At 36.1% G+C, this 14,768-nt stretch overlaps 2 protein-coding genes across 2 annotated transcripts in view; one reads left to right on the forward strand and one right to left on the reverse strand.

Moving 5' to 3' along the window:
- The window catches only part of LOC123549141 (3-ketodihydrosphingosine reductase-like), a 69,273-nt gene extending 66,961 nt beyond the window's left edge, over positions 1-2,312 (reverse strand). The window contains exon 1 of the mRNA XM_053546773.1: positions 2,241-2,312. Coding sequence (XP_053402748.1) covers positions 2,241-2,312 — 72 coding nt within the window. The remainder of the gene's footprint in view (positions 1-2,240) is intronic.
- An 8,521-nt stretch (positions 2,313-10,833) lies between these two features.
- The window catches only part of LOC128557943 (3-ketodihydrosphingosine reductase-like), a 30,612-nt gene continuing 26,677 nt past the window's right edge, over positions 10,834-14,768 (forward strand). The window contains exon 1 of the mRNA XM_053546636.1: positions 10,834-10,996. Coding sequence (XP_053402611.1) covers positions 10,892-10,996 — 105 coding nt within the window. The 5' untranslated portion in view covers positions 10,834-10,891. The remainder of the gene's footprint in view (positions 10,997-14,768) is intronic.

The following is a 14,768-nucleotide window of genomic DNA, read 5'->3' on the forward strand; positions in this document are numbered from 1 at the left end:
AGGACAAGAAATAAACAGGATGAAGGACATTCGATCGCTATGTGTATTCAGTTGAACTGTTTTTACAAGATATTTTATTTAGGCAAAATCTTACAATATGCTCATTTCAGAACATGGAATATAACATCGTTATACGATGGTAAAAAAAACAAAGTTTCAAAAAGTTAATATATGATGAAAGTATGGAAATTATGAATATAACAGGATATAAGTTACGTACTACAAATGTATGAGAAAATACTATGAAGATATATAGTCGTATAATGAAGTAACACTTTAATATTTCTGATAAAGGCCTGCCTTATTCTATATACAGGTATAACATATAATTCATTAACTTCAGTACCTATTTGAACTTATGTAATTGTAGCAGGACACTCGCATATTCTATTTTATGAAGTAAATAATGTAAGCGTGACAATAATAAAGACTTTAAGCATGGGCTAGTACATGGGTTTTACATAGTTTTTGAGCAGCCATGGATACTTGCTTGTCGTTTCGCTTAAAGGCCATGTTTATTAACACGATTGCCGAAACGCTAAAAATTCTTATCAACATTCTTATTTACTGCAAATAGGCCTAATACATCGAACAACTTTGTATTATATAATTGAAAATACTTTTCACAACCTGTTCCAAAATCGAGGCTGGCTTACTAATATGAAAATATTTAGTAATAACAGCTTTCTGTTTTAAATTTACGTGAAATTTCTTTCCGCCATACGAGAGCTGTTAAAAAAACAACAAAAACTTTTGCTGTCAAAAGCCGCATATTGTGTAAAGGGCAATGAGAATTATATCATTGCAATTCGCAATATTTCTGTAATTTGGTCACATTTTTTGTAACATTTGCTGATAGGCGAAGCGCATAGAACCTTTTAATTATCATAGCTATTTATAACTGGCAAAATACGTCAATCAGACCGAGAGTACGGCGTCATTCGGACGTGGGAAATGGAAGTAAACAGCGTCTGAACTAAATACTTATAGGTTATTAACTTTCTATGTTGATATATGCACGAGTTCTGCAGCGGTAATATCAATCTTATCCGCGAAAGAACAGTTGTTTAGTTACATAGTGACATTTTATTGTAACTTTTTTGATTGTTTTTGATTGAGTAATATCCCATTTACTGGAAGTGTGAGTTCGGAAGAAAAAGGAAAGAACTGTTACCATCTCAAAAATAAATCATATATCAATGTCTCTTATATTTGATTGAGACCTTTTGAGAGGTGACTGAAGTTCTAGCCTTTTACTAGTCGTATCCTGTTTTCTGTATGTAAGATGTTGCTAATCTGTTTCTTCGTATAGTTTTCAATATTCGAACAAGAAATCTTGACTTCTTTCTTGTCGGTTTAAAATCCTGGTATATAGTTCAGAAAATAAAAACATATTTTAGAGGTAAAGGCAAGTCAGTCAAGTTATAAAAAACACACTTAATTTCATGTAACGCAGCAGCTCAATACGACCTTTTTATGACATGCTGGTGTTATATGTCTACGTATGTATTGTTCATTAGTCAATATGATAAGGTATATGATGTAAAATTAGAATCTGGTCAGACATTAATCAAACATTCGATATTACCTATTGATATTTTGTTTACATTTTGGAACATGCGTTCATATAAATATACAATATGCAGAAATATTTTACATGCGCTTTTATTATAAAAACATGGTGTATTATAGGTTACTCTTGGTATAGTTTTCAACAGTAAGAAAAGGAAGTGCAAATGAATTGAAAATTATAACTAAGCATCGAGTTTTTACTGCTGTCATGTGTCAAAATGATGCAATGGTCAAACCCAAGTCAAAATCCCGGGAAAAGTGCAGTTTAGGTAAGTAAAAAGTCCAAAATTGTCACTAACGGAGTCGGACACAACGTAATGCGTTGCAACTGTATCCACCGCCCCTGCGTTGGAATCATTTTTGGCAGATTATTTAATAATCCTGCATTGACAATTCAGTAGTTGTTGTTTGACAGTATCATACTTACGCTGTAATGCAAAAGTAATCAGGGGTCGTTTTATACAGAATACTTCAATTTTAATCGAAATTCTACAGAAAACGGCAGCCCCTCATCAAACTGTACAGAAGTGTTTACATTATTGGCAAGGAATTGCACTGTACAAATGTTTGTAACTTGAAAAGTACATATGTGGGTTCCTGCCTCACTTGTTGTTTCCAGCTAAAGGTGAAAAAATAAGATAAAACCCATTAGAAAACTTACCGATTACGTTCACCCGGCCATATTTATCCATCGCTTCTGCGACGAATTCTCCACCGTCGAGGCGTTGGAACCACCGCATCTTCGAAAGCTATGGCCAGTGTGGTTTTTAAGGCACAGAGTTTTCTCGATATATTCAAACATAAGTCAGTATTTTTACAAGTCAAGTGTCATAATGTAAGCTAAAGACCGGTATATGTTAAAATGAATTTAATACGAATGCAACGGCAAGACTTTTGTTCAGGGAACACTTAAAATTTTGGCATGTAGTTCTCTCTAACAGAAACTGACACGACACTGGGCTCGACTGTTCGAAGAATAGTGAGAGTTCCCGAGCATCCTCGTCGTCGGCGTCACACCTTTGTTAAAAGTTGTGTGTGCAAAATCTATTCACAGCGATTGCAGACATCAGATCGAAACTTCAAACTCTCTGTTGAGTTTGATACAAAGCACGCTGCGATGAAGTGCGATATCCCCGCGTTATAGACTTGTCCACGGATTTAGAAGTTTTGTGTGCAACTAACTATCATGCTGTATCTCATTAACAAGTCCATGTATGAATTACAAAAAGTAACATCTCGCAAGCAACGAAGACCTGCAAAAGACCGGAAATACACAAATATTTGGTGTAATTCATAAATTCATAAAACTATAGTATTTCCTTTCGTTTTGTGGTACGTATTCTTTATTTACACACAATTTGTCTTTTAATTGTTATTTTATAACATATCACACTTTTATAAGCAGTTTAAACAAAGAATAATGGGGCACTTCCGAGAGAAAAAATCAAATTATATAGTTGTAAATGTTTTACTGAAATCTAATTACAAAAGATGTAGTAAAGGTTGTGTAATACGTACCATTTCTAGTTCGAAAAAAAGGTAAAAATATGAAAATAGATAAATGAAAAAAGTCATATTGGATAACATGTCGAGGTACCAATACATTTTGGCTAGAAACATCACAACTGTTGTATAGACACGCATTCCTCTCTGTATATATAATTCTAACACGGTCCGATTCATTTTCCTATTAAACAAAGAAGGCTGAAAACAGTGAATTATTATACAACAATTCACTGTTCTGACGTCACAATTATTACGTCATAACGTCAAACGGCATAGCGGCGCGCTGGAAAAGAAACCGATTGAAAACGGGCAAATATTTAATGAATGCCGCCAAGGATGTACTTTAAAGTCCTTTGTAACGTGATTTGCTCTTGAATAAAATCATTGTTTGTCGTTTAGATGCGTATTATTATGGAGGCAGATGGACCCGTCGGATACACAGATATATCTCATTTAGTGATTTGTCGCTGGATAATTCATCGTTTGGAGTTCAGATGCGAAGGAATTAGGCTATATCACGAGGGCGCAGCCCGAGTGATATAGCTAATAATACGCATCTGAACGACAAACAATATTATGATTTTATTCAAGAACAAATCACTAAATTTTCATATCTCCTGTTCATGTTTAAGGCGAGTTACTTTTTGCATGGTTTGAACCTAAATTGTGTCTGATGTGTGTGGCAAGAAAGCAAAACGATTTGCGCAGCGAATCGACATAGCACTGTACTAAATTCAACCGCTTACACTTTTCTCACCAAATTAAAAGAACAAAATATTAAACGGTGAGAACTGGACTAGGTGAGTTATGCGTAGTCATTCATTACGTACTATGTAAATGATCAAATTAATATTTTTGCGCTTTGCTTGCCAACATAATAATTGATCACGATGTAGAAAACAGTTACGTAGCTCTAAGGAGTGTGTTGTCCATTTCGGTAACAACACCTGCGGACTCATTAGATCACTGCGTGATCTCAATGGTCTCATTAAATGAGCGTAAATATTAACTTTATTACCAGGATATTACGTCCTCTTAGCCACAATTTCCTGTAATATTCCCTAAGATAAACCTGACTGCATGCACAGAATTGTAGTAACAAGCACGTCTTAATAAGAACAGTGTATTTCAATTGATTTTAAGGAAAAGAAAAAAGGATTGATAAACGCTACGTTTAGAAAAAAAGTCTGGGAATATCGCAGTGAAAATATATCCGTCGACAACTAATATGGTAATGCAGTCACGACTAAATGTCAGGAACATAGCGGGTCAGATGGTCTATTGATTAAGAAAGAGTTAAATATGACGACAGGGTTGTGAATGTCAGAGATCGTAGAGGCCTTATGGTAATGACACGACTGGGATATTTATGGTGGCTGATTTCTGCCATTTCGCGTTTTCGCCCCGCAGCCCCGCCGAGCGAAAACACGAGAATAAACAAGTTAAAATGGCATGGGCGCGGGGCGAATTTAGCGGGGGCGCGGAGCGAAATCACGGTAATTAGCTCGACGAGGTCGCGGGGCGAAAAGGTGAAATAACAGAAATCAGCCACCATAGATATTAGAGAGAGAATTAACGTTGTTACACACTGGACATGCCGACAAAGCCTATCTAGCACCCCACGCCTGATGACTACAATGATGTTAACCCTTATCCTGCTAAATTTCTATAATGAACTTGTCCATCTTCCAATTCGAACAGTACCATTAACTGTAAAAAGGGGTGCTTACCAAAACAATACTGTCTGAATGGCGAACAGTGCAGCTATAATCAGACTGCACAGATGTGCAGACTGATCATGATCTACACTGATCGCAAAGGCAAAACCAATCGTGTCCAGCATACTAAGGGTTAATGACAACTAACTATTCGTGCATTGATTACATATTGTTTATCCGGCTGTTCTTTATTTCATATAAAATCCGCTTACTTGATAACGTTTTTCGACATTTTCTAGCATATCAAATTTAGTAGTGCATATCTTTTTTAAAATATACATGTCCGGCACCATTGCATACGCCGTTTATTGCACTTTCTTACATTTCGTTTGCTAAATTTAAGGACCTTTTTACAACTAGGCATGATGGAAACGCGTCTTCAAAATAAAATATGCCGGAATACATTAAAATTGTTTTCAAATAATTATTTAACGAGATCGTTTTATAGTTAAACAAAGTCAGTACATTCAATTGTTAGTCGCGCAATACTCCCTACAAAGTTTCATGAAAATATGATATGGTTTTTATCAAACAAATTGTTATTTTAAAACATTAAAGGACCGCGTGATGTTGCACAAAATGTACAACACTGATCAGGATATTGTACAAGTAACACAACATGTTCTGAGAGTTGAACACTATTTTACAAGTAAATGTTTGCGTCCTAAATTGCTTGAAAACAAGTTTGCAACAAGAAGAGCTTGAACAAGATATATTTGAGTATAAAATCATTTATCAAACATGCAGAACCAACCTTTTTATGAAATTCTTCACAATCAGTTGTTTTGTCACATTTAAGGGCCCCAGAACCGGCTAGTTTAATCATAATAATTAAAAAGCCGACAAGAATAGAGCCCGTTCAAATACCAAAACATGCACTTGACCATTTCATATCTTCAAAAACTTCGACAATTCGAAATCTACGACGCTGAAACGCAATTTTTAACCGAGTGTGACGTAGACATAGAACTGATGCATGCACATATCCGTAGAGTTCGAAATACCATACAAACCCCACTTACCTGATGAAAAAGCAAGCGAACGTGCGATAATTTTAGCAAATATCCGCCATTTTGCAAGTTTGCAACCATTTCGCCCGCTTGAAGTAAGTGTGCAACTGTCACGTCCTGACAGTAAACCTCGCTTATAAGGAACAGCTTGGGACCTTTAAAAATTGTTCCTTATAACCGAGGTTCCTTATATCCGTATAGCGAACGAGTTCCTTGTAACCGAGGTTGGTATAACGAACACAATTTGTATAACGAACACTATTTGACTGACGTTTGAAAAGGGATATGTTTTCTCACTCCGGGCCGACCATGAATCTTTATGTGAGAAAGTTGCGAGTCTCTGTCCATTCTTTATATTTATCTAGCACAAGTAAACTCGATAATACGTAGAATATAGAGGTAGTTAGAACATTAAGTTACAACTGTTCTACTTCTTTTCTTTCTTAATTTTCTTTTTGGTTTCTTTTTCTAATTTTATTCGTTCTTTGTCTTTTTTTTTTCTGTCAAGATCTCCTCTGATGTGAGAATTTTGTGACTAGTTGGCACTTTTCTATTAGTGCTGTTAGTGGCCCTGTCTTCTATTTTAGGTGGCAGAAACAGCAATGCCGCGCAAGTCTCCAGCGTGTCAGATGTGTCAACTACTGCTGGCTGTGTGCTAGACATGGACTGAGATTGACTAAAATCACCAGTATCAGAGCATGCGCAAGTGAATATTTCGAGGAGGTGATGTCATCAGAGGCACACCGTTACGCAGAGGTTTACTAATTTAAAAGGGACTCCGTCCGGATGGAAGCCCATCTATCGTAAGTAAATGTTACATCTCTGTAGACGACAGCAATGATCGCCCAAGAAGTGATTATTTTTTTTCAAAACTGACATTTTTTAATGCATTTACAGTATTTTACCAAATATTTTGACAAAATTTGCTACATTTTATGTGTACTGAAAAAAAGGTTTTATCAATCGAATTTCTCCCGCCTTGCCAACGATGTAAACAGGTCATCTATATTATCATCATATATGGAAAGTATCATATTTGACCATGATTCACAACTCGGTAAAAACAGAAAGTTTTACAGCTTTATCAAGCACAACAAAAAAGAAAATGTCGGCACTGCCCCCTTCCAAATCAGATGGTCTAACCAATGCAAACCCGGTCAAAAAGGCTATTATCTTAAACAAACAATTTGAATCTATGTTTTCCCCAGCCCAGCCCCTTATTCTAAAGCATATACTAGTATGCTCCAAAGTCGTCTCATCCAAAGTCTCCAAGACGAGTAAGATACAGGTTACCACTAAAGGTGTGGAAAAACTGATCCATGGCCTATCCCCACATAAAGCCTAAGGACCTGGCGAATTATCCCCACGCATCCTGAAAGAACTCCACCATGAAAGTGCTCCAGTACTTGCCCATAGATATAGGTTATATCTTGAATCAGTGACTGGAAAAAAGCCACCGTTGCCCCCGTATTTAAAAATGGTCTCAAGTCAAAACCCAGTAACCTTCAATTTCCTTATTAACTTGCGTTGCCTCTAAACTCCTTGAACATATTGTTGTTTAAATCTTATGACTTATTTTGATAAGCATAAGCTACTTAGGCAGTTCCAACACGGCTTTAGGTCAGGTCACAGTTGTGAGACTCAGCTGATTAATTTCACCCAGTAACTTTACAATGACACTGAATAGGGTCAACAAACAGATGTTATTGTCATGGATTTTTCCAAAGCGTTTGATAAGGTCGATCATATTATGTTAATTTATAAGCTACAACGCCTTGGAGTCAACCCACAAATCACCAAATTGGTCAAATCCTTCCTGTCAACCCGGTCCCAGAAAGTTGCTGTTGATGGTCATTTTTCCAGTGAACTTCCTGTACTGTTTGGAATTCCCCAGGGGTCTGTTCTTGGACCTTGTCTTTTTTTGGTATATATGAATGACTTACCAGACTCAGTCAAATGTAATGCAAGAATGTTTGCATATGATACCATAATATACCTTACCATCAACTCCATTTCAGATAGTATATCTCTGCAACAAGATCTCACTAGCTTAGAAAACCTGAGAGAAGACATGGTCCATGAAGTTCAACCCTGACAAATGTGAAATCCTTAGAATCTTAAAAAAGAAACATCCTGTGGTCTTCCGCTACAAACTTCATAACATAGAGCTAAAAACATGCGAGACAGCTAAATACCTAGGTACATGTATATCCATCTCCAAAGATTTAAACTGGTTTAAACACATTGACAATATTACTCCCAAAGCAACTTCCACCCTTCGCTTCATACAACGAAATGTCAAAACTGACAATAAAAAGGTCAAAATTGCTGCCTACAACACGTACCTCTGTTCGTCCATAAGTGGAGTACTGTTCAAGCGTCTGGCATCCATGGCAAAAAACTCTCACAAATAAAGTCGAAAATGTTCAAAGGTCAGCTGCCAGGTACGTCATGTACGACTACAGTTACACCAGTAGCGTTACCCAAATGTTGAACACTTTAGAATGGAATACACTCCAATTCAGAAGGTCATACAACTCATCAGTAACATTTTACAAAATAAGGGCCCAGACAGTTGCATTCGACTAATCTCATCTTTTCCCAACTAGAAACCTAAATTACTTAATTCCCATGTCTCACATTTAGTACTTTTCTAACTCCTACTTCCTAAGGACCATCCGACTCTGGAACTCACTACCAACCTATATCAAATCTAGCCCCAGTCTCAGTATCTTTAGAGACAGGCTGGCGGTGGTCAATATGTAATTGCATTGCTTCTGTCCTATTTTAACTGTAGCATCTGTCTTTTTAGCTTTTTATTCTATTAACATTTGTAACATATCATTTCTTTAACAACTGTCTCTCTGACAGCACCGTCTAGTGATAGTCGGAAATCGACGGTTGGGTGAAAGATGTAAATGTAGATCTCATTCACACGAAAATTACTTAAGTAAAGTATTACTATTCATATGTTTTTCGTCCGATATTTTGGTAGAACTAAGATAGCTCTTGAAAAACATGTAATTAGGTATACGTACGTGCGATTTATGTAAGGCCGTTCACGCCATAATGTTATAATGTAAGTCTTTGGGAAAACAATTGGTGCTCTCTTGTTTCAGGCCTAATTATAGTAAAGGAACCAGTGTGGGAGCCATCGCGTAATGGCAGATAGGTTTTTGAACACTAATTTTTCACTTGGCATGGCCACAGAGGTCTAAATTAAAGCTGTTTTCTGTTTAAATTTCATTGTGGATGTATTTTTGACAATTTCATAGGAAAATGGGAGAGGAGGTTGTATTTGGTGAAGTGAAACTCAACTTTAGTACGAGTAGTACTTCCAGGTCAAAGCAGTGTGATTTTGATGTGATTTTTATGGTGGCATATGATATTTCTGCCATGAGATAGCTAGGTTGTATTCGCGATAAAGCGTGGTTTTCTGAAAATATTATCTCAATAGTGAAAGGTTTCCTGGAAATATTATTGCAATAATTTACATTATTTTCTCGATACATTTTGTGTAAGTGCCCACGACTGCCATTTATTAGCTAGATTTATCTTTCTAGATACTTTCAGAAAAAATATTGATATTTCGATTTTTAGATACTTTCAGAAAAAATATTGATATTTCGAACTTTTCTGAAAAGTTTATCGCAATAGCCTAAAGATTCCTGGAAATAAAAGGCATATCGAGAAAAAATAATTTATAGCGATAATGTTTTCAGAAAAATGCACAACTTTGCTGGAAAGTTTAAAATATTATCGTGGTAGTTACCTAGCATCTCGAGGCAGTTCCAAGCTTTAACGCAGAATTTTGGCTAAAACATTTTCATGAAATGAATAAAAATATCTAGAAAATATTATTTATTGCTGAAATGTTTTCAGAAAAAAATGCAGACATTTCCTGAAAAGTTTACAAATTATCGCGATAGCTACCTAGATATCTCATGGCAGAAATATGCCACCATAGATTTTATAGTAAGCAAATGTGACAAGAGAAATCTCTCTTAGAAGATACACGACCCCTACTTTTCTCTTCATTTTAAGATAAGATAAGATAAGATTTATTTTGAGTCGGCAAGACAATTACAAGTAACATAAGCTCTGATGAGCTTTTTTAACCGACTATATAAGAAGTGTATGTTAACAAAAGTAAATAAGCTACAAGTAAGAAGGATAATTTACAATATAAAATATATTAGAAACATGCTAATCCTACCAACTTTGGTTTAAAATTGCTTAAAAGATGAATTAGTTACAAGTTGACCAAGAATAGGCAAAGGTGCCATAGTTGAAAAATATCTTAAAAAGTCAGAATATCACTCAAATCAGATTTGGAAATGACCTGATTAGCATCGTTTTCATATGGTAACTCAATAATCATTAAATGAATAGCAAAGAAATACAGATTTGTATTATGGCTAAAATTAACATATAGACATGACATATAAGCTCTATCATTAGATTTTCCAACAGATAGGCAGGGTTACAAGCAACAATTTTTAAGGTACTTCGCATTCAAGTTAACTGGTACACAGACACATGTTATAGTGGTTCTATCAAAGGGATGTAATCACAACAAACACGAAACTGAACACAACATGAACTAAAGCAAAAATACGACATCTAAATGCAAACTAAAGTAGGACTCAATTACATACAAACAAACATTTAGCTACAGAAAATTCTGGAAGACAAAATCAAACTACATACATGTACAGTAGACACAATAGCAGTAAGCAGACTACAAAGGCAAAATGAAACTCAACGCTTGAAAATAATATATATAAAGCAGCAGAACAAAAAGACAAAAATAAAAGGAACAAAAGCAAACTTAAAGCTTGAGAATACACTATGCCAAGCATGCACTTAACTTTTATATCAGTTTTATCATAACTCTTTAAAAGGTAAGAGGTAAGGATTTGTTCTCTGAAATGGGTCTAGCAATGTTTGGTAGCTGTTTAAAAATTGCTAGTTTTATATAGAATATATAAGGAATACAATTTAGTGTAGTATGACCTTCACTGGAATATTAGACCGGATATCGTACGGAAACACGGGTTAAAGTCTGTCTGTTTGTTTGGCAAAATGTTTTGGACATTTATAATATTTACGTTTGTGATAATACTTTTTATGTATGTTGCAGGACGTTTGAAGCCCAGAGCTACTTCTCTTGCTGAAAAACATGTTGTAGTAAGTTCAAAATAACTTTGTCGCACATTTTGGAATTTTTACCTTTAGGTCATACACCACCATCAGGCCCGTAGCTACGTTGAGGCAAGTGAGGCAGTTGCCTCGGTTAAAATTTGGCATGCAATGAAAAAAAGTAATTAAGTACATGTATTTCAATTAAGAATACAAATGGAACCAATTCAAGTTCAAGTTCAAAAACATACGGAAATGATATATTACACCCATTCAGAATGACTTTACAGTAACAGCCGTAATATAGATCTACAGCCTATTATAGATTTAGAATTATGGATCCGCATACTCATAAGTGTGTCGCATTTATGTTACTTTTGTAAACAAAACAAAAAAAGATCGACATTCAAACATATCGAGCTCGAATCGGACGTTTTTGCCCGAGAATGAAGGCCGTGTTTGACCTGGACACCCTGCATGCAGTAGGTGTCGTTGGATTCATTGGTATGCAGCTATTTATTGCTGGGATAGAGGTGAATCCAGGGCCAGTCCAAGTTGTAAGTATCACGTTGAATAATCCCGCTCTCTGAACTTTAGCCTCACTAGCCTGCTGCATCCAAGCAGCCCATCGACGAGATTCTATTCTGCACTGATATCGTATTAGATATATCCGAGACTCAGCAATTCTATGATTTGTTCAACCATTCTCACTCATTATCGAATTTGGGCGCAATTTTATGAACACTTTTCAGGAACTTACTTTCTTTTTTCACAATTCTGCTAAACGCAAAACTATTCTAAGTAGACATATGTCTGTCAAATCCGCAGTGTCTGATCTTTTAGCGGACACACAAGAGTGTGAAGATGAAAACGAAACTGCCATATTTCAGTGTTTTTCTAAAAGAAAAACTCTTCCCACACTTTCAGGTACTAGATGGTTATCGAGAACTGACTCCATAAGCACACTTTTAGTACATTATGAGCACATCTACAATGCTCTGAGCGATATTATGGACGAATCGTCAGGTCAGTCAGCCCATGATATGCTTCAAGTTTTTTAAAATCGATGAAGAACTTTGAGTTCATTTTACCGCATGTTTGACGCAGTACATTTTGGCATTTGTAAGACCATTATCGGTGAATTTACAAGCAAAGGATTGTGACCTGTTAAGAGCTCATACCGAAGCACGTAATGTTACAGATATCCTAGCAGCTATGCGCAACGAATCTGCTTCCTTTGAAAAACTTTATGAACGGTCAGTGAAAATTGCTACACATATGAGCATAACACCTGGAAAACCGAGAATTGTCGGTAGGCAGAGGCATCGGGCAAATGCAGATGATAACATTTCTGTCCCGGACCACTTCAGGATTAACTATTTCTACCCGTTTTTAGATCACGTGATACTGCACCTTTCTTCTCGATTTCCAGAGCAACTTGGGGATGTTTTACAGGGAACTTATCTACTACCCGGAAATCATGACAAATTAACTGATTCCTCAATTGACAAAATAAAACAAACATTTTGAAAATGATCTTCCGATGACCAGTCAGTTTGAAACTGAAATAATAAGGTGGAAACGGTATAATGAAAACATTATGAAACCTATGTCTCTTCAAGATGGATTTGACAGATGTGACCAAAGCTATTTCCCTAACTTTTGTACCATATTCCAGTTAATTTTAAGTTTACCTGTTGGCTCATGTTCGTATGAACGTAGCTTTATTGCTCTCCGTAGGCTAAAAACATGGACCAGTTCGTCGATGAAAAGTATTCGCTTGAATGGGTTAGCACTAATGTACATCAACAAAGACATTGACCTGGACAAAAATGAAATATCAAAACTTTGGAGCTCATCGGGGAACAGAAGAGTTTCTTTGCCTTTGCATGATCCTGAATAATGCGAAAAACATGCGCGGATCCAGCCAATTTTCTCAGAGGGGGTCCGACCCCCCCCCCCCCCCCCCCCCCTCAGAAAATTTTGAAATTTAGCGCTTCATTTTCTGCATTCTGGGGCATTTTGAGAGCATTTAAGAACATCTTTTCACTGCAATTTTATATACAATATTCCTCTTATTTTCACAGTTTAATGGGCTAACCTGTTAAATTTGGGGAAAAATGATAAAATCGAGTTTTCTTGAAGGTAAAAGTCTTAAAGTCTTAGTTTCTTTTAGATAACTAATGTAAATATGAATTATGTCGGCGTTATATGTACCAGCCGCATATACTTTGAATGCGGTCTTAATGTTGCCTTTTTCGAAAAACATTTTCTTTCCTTCTTGTCTTCTTTCCTTTTTAATGATTTTCCAGAGGGGGTCCGGACCCCCGGTCCCCACTTTGGATCGGCGCATGGAAAAATTTAGTAGACAGTTGTTGATACATGAACTGTAGTTCAATAAAGCTAGTTTTACATTGTTACATGTCCCAATATACCTTATTTCCGAATTATTTTCTGTCATTTTATCATAAAAACATAAAAAATCAGTACAAAACTAGACCTACATTAAAAACACCAAATTTAAAGTAGTAAAACATGGTCGCTGGACCCTCCAGAATGCACCATAGACGACCTAGAGAAAAAAAAAAATCCCGGGGGAGCATGCCCCCGGACCTCACTAGACTGCCTCGGTTAAAATTTGCCTCTGGCTATGGGCCTGACCATTTTTTCCGCAGGAGGTCTACTAGGCTAGCATAAGGTCAAAGTGAATCAACTCTAACAATGTAATGTTTTGTGTTATGGGCCTTTCCTAACATTTAAACTTTTGATACCACCTACTCAGGATGAAAGAACTATCCAAGGCCTATCATAAACAGGCTGGTCACATTGGCCAATCGGGCTTAAAAGCCCAATCGAGCTTTTATTGCCCGATCGGGCTTAAATTTATCAAAAGCAGCCTGAAATTATGGGCAAATGACTCGATGGCGATTCTTAAAAGTCCTAAACTCTGTACTTTTTGACATTAAGTACATTTATGAGAAAAAAATCTTTAAAAATTATCTTGTTTAATGCACAGATATGTTATATTTTACATATAAACATATAACAACTAGCCTAAACTGTATCTTTAAAATTCTGAACAGAATCATTCAATTTTTTCAGTAGGCCGCTATCTTGACATCCAGGTTATGTTGCAATATTTACGACTATTCTAAAATGCATATATCATCAGCATCCTTTTGTTTTGCCAATTAGTATGGACTGTGCCAAAATTATTTACCTTAATTTAACATATATTTTGATACTAATTAGGCCTGTATATAGAATTTGAACATTTTAAGGGAGTATGCAGTTGTTAAATTGAGCGATAGTTAAACATCTGTAAACACATCTTCTATATGAAATAAACATAAGCATTTAAAACCCGTTATGTTGTCTCTAATTTCCAGTGTCTTTCAGTGTCAGTGTTGAGCGACCTGTGGAGTTTCCAGTTTTTCTATTTTACTTATTGATTGTGTAAGTCCCTTGAACTTCGTGCATATTCCACATTTACTTTTTGTTAGGTAGTTACTTAAAGGTTCAGGGCTGTTATATTTCGATCTTCTCAGATCGTTCAGCACGACTTTTATGTCGTGTTATTGTTATTTAGTTTCTCAGCTTGAACATTTCGGCCTGGGTGGTTCCAGTACTCCCGCTTTTGTAGCTTTGGGTATTGTATAATCACCCCTTGGATATGGTGCCTCCTTTTTAATTTTGTCTTTTGGCAGTTCCTGTGATATGCAGGCTCCATAACCTCAGATCCCCTTTCTAAATTCCAGTTTGTTTAGTTCTGCCCATTGTTTTCTCGTTTAGGGCAAACCCATTATTTTATCTGGGACCA

This window comes from Mercenaria mercenaria, chromosome 6 (genome assembly GCF_021730395.1).
Source record: "Mercenaria mercenaria strain notata chromosome 6, MADL_Memer_1, whole genome shotgun sequence".
In the NCBI taxonomy this organism is placed as follows: Eukaryota; Metazoa; Mollusca; class Bivalvia; order Venerida; family Veneridae; genus Mercenaria; species Mercenaria mercenaria.